This window comes from Brienomyrus brachyistius, chromosome 8 (assembly GCF_023856365.1).
Source record: "Brienomyrus brachyistius isolate T26 chromosome 8, BBRACH_0.4, whole genome shotgun sequence".
NCBI classification, from domain to species: Eukaryota; Metazoa; Chordata; class Actinopteri; order Osteoglossiformes; family Mormyridae; genus Brienomyrus; species Brienomyrus brachyistius.
In genome coordinates, this window is record NC_064540.1 from 12,433,751 (window position 1) to 12,450,626 (window position 16,876).

Genomic DNA, 16,876 nt, shown 5'->3' on the forward strand with positions numbered 1-16,876 from the left:
GGCTGTAAATTAATGTTCCTCGTTTTTCTCTTCAAATAGTTCATGTGTCATGTCCAGCGCCGCCATGCTTGTATGTTCCCAGTGTTTCCCTTGGGCGTAGCTGCTAATTAGCTGTGCCTGAAGCACGCTGGTCTTACCTCTTTTTCCCGCCCTCTTGTTACCCAGAATGATTGAACCACAAATATGACCCTCATGGCTGTTCTCCAGTCCATCCAGAAGAAGTTTCTGCCTTTGTTCCTCGGCTGATTCTGGAATACCTCGACCTCTGCAATCGACAGTGGCACTGGCCAGACGCCAGAATGGAATCTGCACTGGCTCCCACGCCTGCTCCAGAAAGGGACAAAGTGGAAGACTCCTTTCGCTGCCATGACCTCAGTCCTAGTCCGCCTTCTGCAGTCTCCACAACCACAACTTGTTCTTGTCCTGGTCCTATGGGCCCTTCAACACCCTCCAGCTGTACAGTTTCCTCGGTGCCACCAGATCCCACCAGATGCACTGGCAGCCTACCGACACCCAACACCCTTGGGTACTCTAGAAGCCCCAGTCTGGCCTCGCTGACTATCCCACCTCAGTGTCTGCCCCTCTGCCCTGGAACTCTTGTACATTAACACAATAAATTTTTAAATAAAGCTTTAATTCAGTGGGTAGAACAAAAACATTGCATGAAAACGTGGGGAACTAGAGTAATTTTTCTACACAATCACCTCCTTTCAGGGGTTCATAAGTAATTGGACAAATAAATATAACTGCAAATAAAATGTTCAATTGTAATACTTAGTTGAAAAGCCTTTGCAGGCAATGACTTTTCAGACAACTCTCGGACATGAGCAGACGCTGGGTTTCCTTCTTTTTACTGCTCTGCCAGGCCTTTACTGCAGCAGTTTTCCGTTGCTGTTTGTTTGAAGGTCTTTCTGTCTGTAGTTTAATGTTTAGCAAGTGAAATGCATGTTCAATGGGGTTGAGATCAGGTGACTGACTTGGCCATTCGAGAATATTCCACTTCTTTGCTTTAATAAAGTCCTGGGTTGGTTTTGCTGTGCATTTTGAGTCATTGTCCATCTGTATTATTTGAGCAGACATGATGCCTCTGAACACCTCAGCATTCATTCGGCTGCTTCCATCCTGTGTCATATCATCAAGAAACACTAAAGACCCAGAGCCACTGGCAGCCATGCACGCTCAAGCCATCACACTGCCTCCACCATGTTTTACAGATAAAAAAAAAACGATGCGTTGATTTAAAATACTGACGTCGACAGATTTTCAGCTTCAACGTCATCGTGTACGTCGACTAATCGCGGCAGCCCTAAATCACATTATGCCCATTTTCATGTTTTCATTGTTTTCTTCCTAGGTTTAGAACAACACTTTAAAGCGATTCTTCATAATAATAACTCTAAATGTATACAGTTGAGAATGCAGCATCTGAATGCAGGAGCCAGGCTATTGTAACCAATAAATAATAAAACACATGGAGACTTTTAACATATAGTTAGGTGAACTGTGTCTCTGAATTGCTCTTAGAGCATGATTGTGTATTTGAGGATGTGTGTTTTTGAGCCCTGTGATGCACTGGCATCCCACCCATCTGCTCTGGCTAATGTCCAGGGATGGGCTACAGGCTCACAGCATATTGGATAAATATGGAGAATGGATGGATGGATATGGGCCTTTAAGACTAACTTCGGTCCAGAATTCAGTATGTCTCCCCATGGAATACTGAAGTCTCCTTTAGTGTTTTTAGTGTTTCAATCCTCAAATGTCTTTGTTTTTCCACACCTGGAAATGGAACGATATTAAACATTTTTGTTTATATTTATGCTATTGCATTTTTTTTCAGTCTATTAGGAACATTATTTATAAATTGAAATTGTATGCATGTTAAGCACTTTGGGGAACCACGATTCAACACTTTATAAAAATACACAGCAAATGAAATTTCTAAATAATTTTTTTTTTATCTGTATGGCATTTTATATATTTTAAGGCTATACTAGTGTCTCTCACTGTACTCGCTTTGCAGTTCTTATATTGCTCAGAGAAAATATATCCTCGATTTATTGATGTTGACATTTTTCCACAAAACAGTCTGGAATCCTTTGGGATATTTAGCTGAGTCATTATTCAGAATGCCTCTCTAATGGATTCAAAGTGCTTTCATTCCTAATATATTCCCATGTCGGTAAGAAGCAATTCACTAATAAAACGATTATTTGAGCAGAGACAAAGCAATGAAATTAGATGCATGTGCTGGAGTCTGTGATATATCTATTATACTTTGTACAACTTTGCTGGCTGTTTTTCTCTCACTCACCCACTCACACTCAGTTCTTATTGTCTGCTACTTCGTTCAGTTATGCAAAACATACATTGTCATCACTGAAATATGCAGTTGTCAAGTTAAGCTATACAGCCTTTCCTCCACAACTTATTTTTAGCATTAATTCTCTACTTTTAAACTTTGAATACAGAGTCCCTTTAAGCACAAAATAAATTCTCGATTTACATGCATGTCCGGGGCAACACTGCTGTCACAGACATCCTTACATTTCTTGGGGAAGATTAACGTCACTGTGATAAAAAATGAATTTCTTCTGGAGGCATTCAAACTGCACAGTAAATAAGCAACCCCTGGGATCCGTGTTGCTCAATGGTCCACATTAAATAAATAATACATTTAAAAAGTCAATCTTCAGCATAGCCAGCCAAATTGCTCCCATCTCTAAGAATGATTTATACTGCAAAGAAAACTCATTTAAGATAACAGTAGTAGTACAATACATATAGTTTATACAGCTGTAGGAAGAAACACACGACAGTCCAAATCATACAGGTCAAAATAAAAATATATGTTGATGTTACTTTAAGAAGAATCTGAAAACAAGATGAAAATGCATTTTCCCTTTGAAGTGCAATGTATTACCGATCAACATAAATCATAATTAAAAGGGTCTATTTACCAATCTCTGATGAATTCTAACTTGAAAATGTTACCATGACAACGATAAAAATCAGATGTGTGTGTCAAGCCTAGTTTAGTGCACAAATATGTAATTATGACATGTTTTAAAATTGCCATTTAACATTTTTTTGATAATTTCTGTAAAAAAAGACAAGCTTCACTGAAAGTCTTTTTTCATTCATTAGGTTGCCTTTGTTGTAGAGGAGTGAGATTCAGCTCTAAGGCCAAAGCCCAAAGAAGTTATTATTACATGTTTTCTCACATCAGTGTTATATTTAGCAGCTGATGAAATGCAAAAAAATAAAAAAATAAAACACAGCTCTTGACTTGTTAGGATAATTGTTAACATTTGTAAGCTGATGTTTTCGTGACAGGCTTTTGAAACACTTGCATAATTTTTCAATTATCACATTGGCAAGAAAACATCCAAACAATCTTTTATGTTGACTGCTAGGCGGTGACATAGAAAATAAAACCAGTAATAATATGACTAAATGATAAATCCTTTATTTTTCCATTTTCACAAGTACATTGGAGTGCTTCTCTTCATCTATCTCATTTTGTTCTCTATAGTTTGGGGGTCAGTGCAGGGTCAGTATCCTTGGTGCTGGGGGGTTAAGGGTCTTGTTCAAGGACCCACAGACATGTGATTGGTCTGCTGATGCTGGGGCTCAAATCAGCAATCTTTTGATCATAGGCAGAGATTAAGCCCACAGAGCCACTCACCAGCCCCAAACTCATGACCAGAAAGGCTGAAACTTTACCTTCAACCCATTGAGCCACACAGTGGCACATAGATAAATAAGGCTTTGATGATGGGAGCTCACAATTCATGCAGAACACACTGCATGATAAGACACACAATCTACCCTGACTAAGAAGGATGCCTGTAACCTAGTCATTCAGCATACTCATATCCTCACCTTTATATCAGGATAAACCAAGCTGTACACTGTACATGGTTAGGTCCAGTATTCTGTTCAATTGAATGTACACTGTGTGCAGAATTACGAGGCAAGTACTATTCCTGGAGATCATTTTTAGCAAAAGTTGGGCAGACTTATAAAAATGAATTCGGAAGCTTTCTTGTGCAGGAAGTACATTTATTTAGAGAGAAAATGTTACATTTGACTTTCAGAAACAAAAATAAAAGAAAAACGATTGATTGTCAGTGTGCAGAATTATTACGCAATCAGAAATTAAGTGGATTTTCTCTCTTCGCCATCAACAGAAATAATGATGAGACAATTTTTGTTATTCAGTATATATAAGGAATAACAAACTATCAGCCGTTCTATACAGCCCACTTCACCCAGTTTAATCCCCAGTATAGCCAACTTTCTTCTCAATGACCATCATGAGCCTGTTGCCCACTGAACCAATCAGCTTTTTGATTTGATCCTGTCCTATATTAGCTGAGCTAGCTAGGACCCCCTCCCAGATGCTGGTACTGCTTGCTGCCTTGGTAAATCTCACACTTTGGCAAGGCGCAGTAGTTCTCAATGGGGTGGAGTCAGGTGGTGAAGGGGGGCAGGTCATAATTCAATCACGTTTCAAGCCTTTCTTGGCCAATCTATGAAATACTTTGATGCATGGGGAGGGGCATTGTCCTGCAGGGATATCATAACCTTTTAGAAAGCTGTGGACTTCTTCTTGTGCCAGTGTTTGAAGAAGGTATCTTATAGAAATTGGCAGTAGACCTTGTGGTTAATTTTTACACAATCTGTCACAAAGTCAGGAAGGTATGACAAGTTCATCACTGATAATTGCAGTCCACGTCACCGTTCGCCTACCTTTCTTGTTGGTGCTGGAAGAGGATCTCCATCCACTGGCCCATCCATCTACTCCATCAAGAGTCACTTTCATCTCATTTGTCCCCAAAACCTTTGTTCCATCAGTCTTGAGATGTGTCTGTGCCCATTCTTAATGTTATACCTTACATGCCTTATTGAGTGGAGGCCGTGTTTCAGTGTTTATGTCCTTAGGAATGTCACGCAGCACACTGCACCTAGAACGTCTGGAGATTCGGTTCACATTGTAGGTTTGAAAAATAAAGGGATTTGATGCTCAAGAGTTTCTGGAAGTCTCCCGTTTAATGTGACACAGAATTTTGGCAAACTTTCGGAAACTGAGTACTGTAAAATCAGTAGTGCCATTAGTGCAAAAATAAAATCACTTTCAGAGAAGAAGTGCATAGGCTATAATGCCACCAGGCCTGCTCTCTCTGAATATTAAAATTTAAATAGTCAGAATTTGGCATAAACAGAAGCACATGTGATCTCAGACTGGTTTCTTGAACATGACAATGAGTTCACTGCACTCAAACGGCCTCCACAGTCAGCAGAAATTACAAGTATGAGATATGCATCAAAGTATAAATCTAAATCTATAGATCTAAATTTTCTATCAGAAAGTGAGACAAACTGGCAATATTTTTTCTAATCTTTTCAATTCTCCAGTTTGGTGAGCCTGTGCCCGCTATTCTTAGCTGACAGGAATGGCACCCAGTGTGGTTTTCTGCTGCTGTAGCCAATCTGCTTTATGGTTTGACATGTTGTGCATTCAGGGGGTGGCATGATGGTGCAGTGGTTAGCACTGTTGCCTCACACCTCTGGGACCCGGGTTCGAGTCTCCGCCTGGGTCACATGTGTGCGGAGTTTGCATGTTCTCCCCATGTCATTGTGGGGTTTCCTCCGGGTACTCCGGTTTCCACAGTCCAAAAACATGCTGAGGCTAATTGGAGTTGCTAAATTGCCCGTAGGTGTGCATGTGTGAGTGCATGGTGTGTGAGTGTGCTCATCCTGGGTTGTTCCCTGCCTCATGCCCATTGCTTCCGGGATAGGCTCCGGACCCCCCGCAACCCAGTAGGATAAGCGGTTTAGAAAATGGATGGATGGATGGATGGATGTTGTGCATTCAGAGATGCTCTTCTGCATACATTGGTTGTAATAATTGATTCTTTGAGTTACTGTTGCCTTTTTATCAGCTCGAACCTGGCCATTCTTCACTGAGCTCCGTAATCAAGAAGCTCACCGGATGTTTTTTCTTTGTGAGTCCATTTTCTATAAAGCCTAGATATACTTACGTGTGAAAATCCCAGATCAGCAATTTTCAAAATACTCATACCAGTCTATCTGGGACCAACAACAATATTCTTCTTTTTGTTGACATCTATGTCCAAAAGTCACATTAATCACGTTCCATCTCTATTTTGGTGAAGCTTCTGACCTGTATCTGCATGACTTTATACATAGTGCTGCTGACATATGATTGTTTGATTAGATATTTGCTTCAACAAGCAACTGAACAGGAGTACCTTTTTCATACAACAGGATACTGTTATTTATTTAGCTTAAATTTGTATTTTGAACTTATAAGGAAAATGTGTGTCAGTTAACATCTCAAGCATCAAACTCTCAATACATTCTAATATCAATAGTACATATTAATGTATTTCTAATGTTAATTTCATTCAGATACTAATGGGAAGGCAAAATATGTTGCATCTAGTTACAGTAGGTACATGTCAATGAAAGTGAAAATTTGACTTATATTTACAGTTCCGTATAAAGTTCTCTGAGTTAAAAAAAAGTGTTGTACTGTATGCTGGTTAATTTTAACAGATGCAACATACAATGTCTTAAAAAAAGATTTTGAAATGTTTCATTGCGTAAATTAGGTGCACTGGCATATTACTGGGGGTTTTGAATCATATCTAGCATTACGACACATTATTATGAAATTTATATCCATATATGCATAGGTACCTGTCTTATGATCATTGTTGACTAACTGTAGTTCTGTAATATACTGTACAGACCCTGGAATTGACTTTTTGTTGCCAGCTGAGGTGATGCATAATTAATGCCGTGCACTGAAAGCATGCAATCATGTATAATTCAAGTCAAATAATCTGACCTGAGTCTATAAGTGTGACTAACCTTTGTGTATGAAATTGCAGTGAAACTTACCCCTGCCAATTCCCTGTGACGATACAGTCTAATGGGAAAGACTGTTTCTATGATAGAGAATGGGATGAATTAGAGCTATAAAGTGCATTTTTTTGTCAAATCATCTTGTTTATTTTCTAAAGCACATATGCAGTATTTAGATGAATGACAAGAAATGAAAAAAAACAACATAGCACCTGTCACCTTTTTCAGCAGCAGAGATTGTAGAAATCATTCTTGGTGCTTTCTAAGATAAATCACTTTTCTCAAGTGTGTAGAATGCAAGTAATCATTGAAAACACATTATACAGTGACAAAGAACGAGAAAAGGGAGCTGTATGCTTGCATCAAAACAAAACTGTACAACCTTTCAAAATTAAAATGAAGTACTGTAGTGTGTCTGGAAAAAAGCATAAGTTTTGAACCACAAGGGCCCTAAGATGTGATTCTGCCCTGAGGCAAAACTAGAACACAGGAGCAGCAACTGTATTCCCTTAATACTTTTAAAAATAGTACTTTTACACATTTTTTCCACTTCAAGTCTTTTTTTTACAGCTTAAATATTTGTTTCACATAACATTTCCCAGTCTGATCAAATACGAACAAGTGCTATGCTGGCAACTTTGTTGGGAAGCAAAAAAAATTAAATCATGCAATTTTTCATGTCATTAACTAAACTCAGCTATACTGTCCTTTTCTCATTGCCTTGTTTCACACTAGTCTTAGCACTGTTATAATATCATGCCCAGGTGAGCTTATAGAGTGCAAAGCAACACAAATTATAAAATAAATATGGGCATCAGACCTTAAATGGCCCCAGCCTCATGAAACTGAACAAGCAACATTCCTCATCTGTACAAATCCCAAAGTGATTTCTATATTTTTTTATTATATTGGAAAGATATTATTGGAATTTTATGTTGTTTGAAATTTTGGGGAAATAAACAGTTTTTAATTTAAATAGAACTTCTCCACCAGACAGAAGCTCCTGATAGGATCACGGTCCATGCTTCAGATTTTTAATCACCACAGGTATGAATATATTTATCAGTCTCCAATAGGAAATATCTGATTTACTCGAATCAATTTCTTCTGAAATAAATAACCACTGCCATTTTTTTCTGATCTTTATGGGGCCTGTTTTCCACATAATAAATTTTAGTTGTTGGTGAATTAACCACAGGTTGACTAACTGAAGGCATTTAGGGATTTCAGGAAGGGGGTATGGAGAGTAGGTCAGAATGCAGAATGAAAAGCATCCGAACGGCCAGCAGTCCTGAGATAGTGGGACTCCAATGAAACACACCACAAAAGGCACTTCATAACAACCATGGTTCTGTTTAACAAGGAATTCAAGTTAGAAAAGAATGCCTTTTCACACTCTTTCAATGCAAAAAAAATATATATTATCGAGTACAATGCACCACTCCCCTTCTGTAGTTGTCCTGTAAACGGGCCCCTCAGAACAATGGACAGCCCATGAAAAAGACTAGAAAATAATATCAGAAGCAAGAAAACACACACCAAACACTTAATACTAAAATGAAGGGAAAAAGCAAGAGAAGAGTTTTTGAGTCAAGTCTGCAGAAGACTGATTTGCAGGCCTCAACACACCTGTTACAATCCAGGCCATTGTTGAATTTGAGAGTGTTGCATTGATTGGGTTTGGGGAGGGTGTTCCATGTGAGCATCAGGGGGAAATCTGAGTTTTAGGCCCTAGTCGTCACCCCCACTGCCGTACATGTCAGCCAGCTTCTTGAAGCGTGGCCCCCAGTCATTGAGATAATCATAGATTTGGTCACCAGTGCTGGAGGAGCCCAGAGAGCTGACAGAACCTGCTGTGGAGCCACTTCCTTCATAGTCGAACACCAGCAGGGAGTCATAGGGTGGTGCTGTTGGGTCATTGTCTGCCGCTTGCAAACCCTGTGGTGGTGAGGTGGTACAACAGCACAGAGGAGAGAGTGGTTCATGACACGATGTGATTAATATGTTGGGTTTAAGTTTGAGTCATGATGGAAAAGGGCTATTTTATTAGCTACTACTTCCTGTGTTAAAGAAAGTAAAACATTTTAAAGAAAGTAGGGAGAAGGTCAATGTATTACATTTCGGTTTATTGATGGAAATGTGGGCCAAACAATGTGAAAGATGGATACCTGTGTGTATCTATGAATGTGTAGGTTTAAGAAAGGGAGTCTATCAATGTGATGTGGCAGAACTTTCATGGCTGTATCTGCTGGGGAGAGGCAATGTAGTTTTAGTGATCTACCTCGTGGATGAAGTCCTCGATGTCCCCAGGATGAGGTAAAGTGGGTCGGATGGGGAACTGGGCTTCAGCCACCACGGGTCTCTCATCGACCCGTCTTACCCCAGGTGGTTTGTTAATGATATGGTCCAGGGAGCCGGGCTGTTGCAGTTGGCTGAGATCATAGTCCTACAGAGAGTTCACATCTCAGTATTAACTTGTATTCCTTACTCAGCTTCTTATGAATATTAACATCATATATTAATACATTGTCAATGATTTTATCTTATGGTTTTGAAGTAGTTTGTTCTCTGAACCATGCACTTCAAAAGATTGTTCCTTTATCCATTCCAATGCAATACCCACATACCCAGGTTGTACTCTGAGTTATTGTGATATTTTAAATAAAATGCATTGTTTTACACTGTCCAGGACACGTGGTTTATTCTTCTGCCAATATATTCTAGTAAAGCACTGATAGAAAATTGATAAACAGTCATGCAATATACATCAGTGGCCAAAAGTTTTGAGAATGACACGGATATTCATTTTCACAAAGTCTGCTGAAACTGCAAATACTGACTCTTTGCATAAACTTTATGTAATTCTCAATAAAAGTCTTTGACACTTATGAAATGCTTGTAATTATATTTCAACATAGAAACATCTGACAGAAAGATCTACAAACATCAAAGCAGCAAACTTTGTGAAAACCAATACTTGTGTCATTCTCAAAACTTTTGGCCATGACTGCATTCCCGATTTTCTGATTAGCTAATTAAAATTTAGGACCGGACCAATACAGTTGTAACATACTGATATACACAGATGAGCCAATACATAAAATTACAACAATCACCACAAATAATGTTGAGTATCAGATCTCGTAAAAATGGTGTGACTCAAGGTCTTTTATATTAGATTGTAAGATGGCATTCAGTACTTGTAATTGACACAATTGATTAAATGCAATAGAAATAGGTAGGGTTGAAGATCTGAGTAACCGTGACAAGGGCCGGATCGTTATGGGCAGATGACAGGGTCAAAACATCTCAAACACATGTTAGGTTTGCTCTCACCCAGTAAGGGGCTGTGAGCCAGTCAGAATGCCCATGCTGACCCCTGTCCACCATCTAAAGCACCTAAAATGAGCACACAAGCATTGAAAGTGGACTGTGGAGTAATGCAAGAAGGCTGCTTGGTCTGATACATCCCATTTTCTGCTGCATCATGTGGACAGCTGGGTAGGTGTCAAGCATCTGTGGGAAGCTCTGGACTGACAAGTCCGATCCACATCTACACAGCAGGCCTCTACGCCCTGGGTGTCGTGCCTCATTCATTACTCCTGTGGTCATCATTAAAATGATCTGCCATTTCTGCCACAGTAGCCCTTCTTGTTAAAATGTTAACAAGTATCAGGCTAGTGAAAATCAATGGTAGCCCTCCCTTTACAGTTTTTACAACTATACAGTACTTAGCTGAGTTAAAGGATAATAGTGGAGATTGTTCTTAGTTGTTTCTTAGTTTCTTATTTCAGTTGTACTTTCTCTGTATTTACCTACTTATTAGTTGTGGTAATTAATCAACAATATACCACAATTTACCATATATTTACCTGCAGTTAGAACACAGTAAAAAGAAAGTTTACCAGTCATCTGGGTTGTACTTATTTCTGCACCTAGTTCAGTTCATGACAGTGAACTTGTCCAACAAATTAAAAGAAAAATCACCTACAGTGGAAGCTGCTTATAATGATCATGATTAATGTGATCATCCACTTATATGGATCAAAAAGCTTGGGACAGAATCATTCCTATTCAAGGACTGTTTAAATAATTTGTTTATACTAATCAAGTAGTCCATTAATTTATTTTAATACATGACAATATGGAAAAACTAAACTACAGTAATTTATTTTAACTTTATTTCACTGGTCCTGATTTGCCTTGCGGTAATACGTCTGCTTCTGGCTAGCTTACCTACTGCATGCACGAAAAACATGACAGGAAAAAGAAAGTAATTTTCTCTCAGTGACTAATATAGACTCATCAAAGGTTATGATAAACTTCAAAAACCGAGCCAATGAGATGCAGCAGTGAAACCAGAATAAGCTACATTTTACATGCAGTACTGTATTATAGCATATTTGTATTATACAGTTTAATAATTTAATTTGTACAGTACTGTAATTTGAAAACTGCTGTACTGTATTTTAAGAGTCAGTAAAATTCAGTAATATAGCAATGCTGTCATTCCAGTACCGTACATCCATGTAATAAATATACAAATATCAATTAGATGGAAATCTGACTGAAACATAAAGAAAATCATTGGTTATAATGACCATCCGCTATAGTGATGAATTTCACCCAGACATACAGGATCACTATAAGTGGTTTTCACTGTATTTGTTCTTGTTCATTTCATTGCTCTTTAATTTTGTGGTGTTTTCCCCTATTATTGTTGCTCCACATGGCTTGCAGAGTCCTTCATTTGCATTGACTGTGAAATTTATCCAAAAGCCAACTATGACACAAACTAGGCTTGGGAAGTATCTAATTTTTCATACTGTTATACCGTCCAGAGATTTCACAGAAGTATATTATCAAAAGCAGCACAAATATAATCAAAAATAAATAAATATACTACATCTGACTGGATTGGTTTCAAATTCATCTCATCCTGACAATGTTTTGTCAATGTTTTTGGCATCATAAATTAACTCATTTTATTATTGTTTCATTCTTGTCAAACAAAAATCTTCAATAATAATTTTAGTTTTTGCTAATAAAATTAACACTGCTCTTGTTTGTACCACATGGGACAGCCTTTATTCACATCTCACATCAATGAATCTTGGCTGTCCAGCACGGTCGGCGAATTGTGGTTTCTCTCTCCTCAGACTTCTCTCAGTAGGCGCTCACTACGGTTGACCCTAAGCACTCCACAAGTCTTACCTTCTTGGAGATGCTCTGTCCATTCACCCATGCCCATTTCTTCTGCATGCTGAAAGTTAGCTTACCGTCTGATATAACCCAGACAATTATATCTTATTTTAATTTAACCCAATTATTATTTGCTTCAAATGGGGGTGGTCATAATGTTTCAGCTCACTTGTTTATAACATGGAGAGAGACTTTATTAATCCTTGTAGGGCAATTCTCTTTGCCTTCTGGCTCTCCATACAGATGCGAGAGCAAATTTGGGGGTCACAGAGAAGGGGCAGCAACCTTGTGGCATCTAGAGAGCTGGAGGTTAAGGGTTCAAGAAACCAATGACAGGCACAGAGATTTAGCTCACACACACACACACACACACACACACACACACACACACACACACACAGAGTCATGTAATCATATCTTTTTGGAGACTATAACTAACTATGACAGCCTTAAGCCTTACCCAGCCCTAACCAAACAAAATACAAGAGTTTTTGCATTTTTAGTTTTTTCATTGCTGTCACAGAATTTTTATAAAATAGAGTTTTCCCATATGGGGACAAGGAAACTGGTCCCCAGAAGGTAAAAGAAAAGGGTATTCATTACGTTGTGGGGACATTTGGTCACCACAAGGTAAGGTACTGTATACCTGAGCCACACACACACACAAAATATTGTGCAAAATTTATATTGTGCTTTTTATTTGGGTAGAAAGTACATATTTGCTCTGAAGACAGTGTACAATTGGAATCTATGCAAAAGAATAGCAGCATAATAAAAAATAAGAATTTCTTCTGTAATAGCATATTTAACCATGAACAAATGAGCTCTTAACCATTAGTGCAGACAGAAAACCCATATGCGTTAATGAGTGTATTCACATGGCCGTATATGTCATCTGCTTGTGCTAAGCAGTGGACTGCTAGCCTGCGCTTGCCTTACTTGATCTTCCTCTCCGCCTCCCTCCTCATCATATTTCAGAATGTTATCCCGCACATCGTCTTCGGGGTCGATCAGCAGCTGCTTGGTCTGTCGCTCCTTCTCCCGGCGCTTGATCCATCCCACAAACAACAGCACCAGGACTGGGAAGATTCCAGAAATGCGTTTGTGAGCATGTGTTATGGGCATGCAGATAGCATACACGAGTACGTTCTGGGGAAGGCCCAGTTCACAGCAATGTGAGCAGTGTAGGACTGTACATGTGAAGACACACAAGAATGTGTGCGTGTGTCTGAGTGTTTAAGGCTGACACGCACTGAGCAGCATGATGATGCAGATGAGGATGGCGATAATGGCTCCGGTCCCCAGGCCGGTGGATGCCACAGCCCCTGCGCTGGTGCAGTCGCCGTGCTCGTCACATGGGCACACCTTCACCTTGATGATGGACCTGCTGGAGAGCGGTGGGTTCCCCGAGTCGGACACCACCACAGGCACATCATATACGCCCGCATCCAGATACTGAATGCGGAGCCTCAGCTGGGCGTAGTAACCTGTGGACCACACATGGAGCCTGATCATGTGAACTAAAAGAGTCAGTATATCTGCATTATGGGTAACTGTGAGCAGCCAGCACAAAAGAATATGGAAAGAATCTGAGTTCAAGCAGATATATTTTTTCACGTTGTTAATATGTTTGCTTGTTACGGATATGGGAAGACCCTAAGTTGAATAAATGCACTGGATTCTGGGGGGCTCGTGCCTCACCGTTCAGCCGGGACACGGTCCAGTTGTGGCGAACACTGGGCGGATGGACGGGCAGTTCAAAAACAAAGGGGCCCACGTTGGGCTCAGTGTCAACATCAGACGCCGTGATATTGATAGTAGCAGCGTGGAGCCTCTCACAGATCTGTGCCTCTTGGGGCACCAGCGCAGGTGGGTTGTCATTCACATCGATCAGGTAGATCTGCAAGGTGCCTGTGCCGGTGGCAGAGGGAGATCCTGGGGTGTGATTGTAGAGAAAAACAATGAGGCATAGTAAAGGGCACTAGGGCGCATGACTCTCATGACATACCCATTCAATTACATAGCCGCTTATTCATATAAGCAGTCCCCAGGTTAAGAATGTTTGAGTTACAGAAAGCCTGTACTTACAAACGGACTACCATAAAGCCTGTACTGATAACAATTTGTTGGCTTGTAATAATGAATGCACACATTACTTAGTCACTCTAGTGAAAACATTTGTGCAGCTTTAGCAGTTCGTCAGTCTAGGTACAGTACAGCTGTGGCCAAAAGTTGAGAATGACACAAATATTGATTTTCCCATAGTATGCTGCCTCAGTTTTTATGATGAAAATTTGCATATACTCCAGAATTTTATGAAGAGTGATCAGAAGAATTGCAATTAATTACAAAGTCCCTTTTTGCCATGACAATGAACTTCCAAAAATCTGTCCATTGGTAAAATCCCAATTAAACCCATTTTCACTTCCCCCAACCCTGCCATAAAAGGACCTGCTGACATCATTTCAGTGATTCTCTCATTAATACAGGTGAGAGTGTTGACAAGGACAAGGCTGGAGATCATTCTGTCATGCTGATTGAGTTAAAATAGCAGACCGGATGCTTTAAAAGGGTGGTACTTGAAATCATTGTTCTTCCTCTGTTAACCATGGTTACCTGCAAGGAATCACGGGCGGTCATCAGTGCTTTGCGCAAAAAGGGCTTCACAGGCAGGAATATTGCTACAAGTAAGATCGCACCTAAATCAACCATTTATCGGATCATCGGGAACTTCAAGGAGAGAGGTTCAATTGTTGTGAAGAAGGCTTCAGGGTGCCCAAGAATGTCCAGCAAGCACCAGGACCGTCTCCTAAAGTTGATTCAGCTGCAGGATCAGGGCACCACCAGTGCAGAGCTTGCTCAGGAAAGGCAGAAGGCAGGTGTGACTGCATCTCCACACACACTGAAGCAATGATGAATCCCCATTCTGATTGTTTGAGGTATCCAGAAAAAAAAAGGTGAGCGCTACCATCAGTCCTCCATCATGCCAGCAGTGAAGCATCCTGAGACCATTCATGTGTGGGGTCGCTTCTCAGCCAAGGTAGTGGGCTCACTCACAAAAAGACAAAAGTCATAGCTAAGTGGCTTGGGGAACAAAACATCGACATTTTGGGTCCATGGCCAGGAAACTCCCCAGATCTTAATCCCATTGAGAACTTGTGGTCACACCTCAAGTGGTGGGTGGACATACAAAAACTCATGAACTCCAAGCATTGATTATGCAAGGATGGGCTTCCATCAGTCAGGATTTGGCCCAGAAGTTGATCGACAGCAGCCAGGGCGAATTGCAGAGGTCTGGAAAAAGAAGGGCCAACACTGCAAATATTGACTCTTTGCATAAACTTAATGTAATTTTCAATAAAAGCCTTTGACACTTATGAAATGCTTGTAATTATACTTCAGTATACCATAGAAACAAAACAGTGAAGCAGCAAACTTTGTGAAAACCAATACTTGTGTCATTCTCAGGGGCGGCATGGTGGTGCAGTGGTTAGCACTGTTGCCTCACACCTCTGGGTCCCAGTTCAAGTCTCCGCCTGGGTCACATGTGTATGGAGTTTGCATGTTCTCCCCATGTCATCGTGGGGTTTCCTCCAGGTACTCCAGTTTCCCCCCACAGTCCAAAAACATGCTGTGAATGGTGTGTGAGTGTGTCCTGCGATGGGCTGGCCCCCCATCCTGGGTTGTTCCCTGCCTCGTGCTCATTGCTTCCGGGATAGGCTCCGGACCCCCCGCGACCCAGTAATATAAGCGGTTTGGAAAATGGATGGATGGATGGGTGTCATTCTCAAAACTTTTGGACACAACTACATAGTATTGAATGCAAGTACCAGTAGTGGGAGCTCTGTCAATTAGAACCCGGAAAATAAAGGAAAATTACCAGGGGGCAAGGCAGGGGGGTATTCCATGAAGCAGGATTAAGGGAAAGTCTGACTATGCGAGACAGTTATCCTGGTCCGGAGCAGACTTGTTCACTTGCATAAGTTACCATGGTAACTCAGTGGGGATTCATTTAAGACAGCTGATGGAATGGAACTCCCACTTAAATGAGCCAGACTTGTCGAAATAAGTCAGACTTTCCCTTAATCCTGATTCATGGAACACTCCCCAGATCTCTTTGAATTACTCATTGTATGCCATCTGCTCTGCTCTTATAAAGGCATCTGCTGTCGTTCCCATCATTCATATAACACAAAAGGCTACATGTAAAAACAATTCCAGCTAAAGAAGAGCTTGTGGGGTCCTTGTATAGCCATTGAAAACACATAAGATTGTGTAAAATTTCACATTCTGGAGGTTCACATAATAGTCATTTAACAATTAAAGTGCATCGACCAGCAGGTGGTGCTGTGGTTGTAAAACTGGGCTTGGAACCAGCTGGTTTTATCTCCTGATCATAAAAGTTTTCCTTTTCTTTAAAAAAAAAACTGTCATTGTATCACAAACAAATGCATTTGAAAGTGTAGAGCTGCGTGAATAATTCCATGTTCAGTAGCTCTGTAGCAGAAGCAAAGGAGGGCAAACATGGATAATGTCAGTCTGCAATCATTTTTCCTAGTTAACTGGAAGGATGGAGCAGCTGCAGCACATCAGGGGCAGGGGTGGACCTGGCCAGGAGACTCACCATTGTCTGCTGCCAAGAACTTGGCCTCATAGATGTTATTCTTCACGTAGCTGGACTCACGGTCAAGGAGGTCTGTGGTGACAATCTGTCCATTGGAAATGTTGATACTAAGCCAGCCGGCTGGATCATCATATTTGGAGTACCTAGAAGTGA

The 16,876-nt window shown here is 40.4% G+C and overlaps 1 protein-coding gene across 1 annotated transcript in view; it reads right to left on the bottom strand.

The window, feature by feature from the left end:
* Positions 1 to 6,338: 6,338 nt before the first annotated feature.
* Positions 6,339 to 16,876, bottom strand: part of LOC125746981 (cadherin-4-like) — a 237,362-nt gene continuing 226,824 nt past the window's right edge. Inside the window, exons 12-17 of the mRNA XM_049021600.1 lie at positions 16,724 to 16,866; positions 13,801 to 14,034; positions 13,353 to 13,586; positions 13,039 to 13,178; positions 9,179 to 9,343; positions 6,339 to 8,835 (exon numbers count right to left, since the gene is read on the bottom strand). Coding sequence (XP_048877557.1) covers positions 8,629 to 8,835; positions 9,179 to 9,343; positions 13,039 to 13,178; positions 13,353 to 13,586; positions 13,801 to 14,034; positions 16,724 to 16,866 — 1,123 coding nt within the window. The 3' untranslated portion in view covers positions 6,339 to 8,628. The remainder of the gene's footprint in view (positions 8,836 to 9,178; positions 9,344 to 13,038; positions 13,179 to 13,352; positions 13,587 to 13,800; positions 14,035 to 16,723; positions 16,867 to 16,876) is intronic.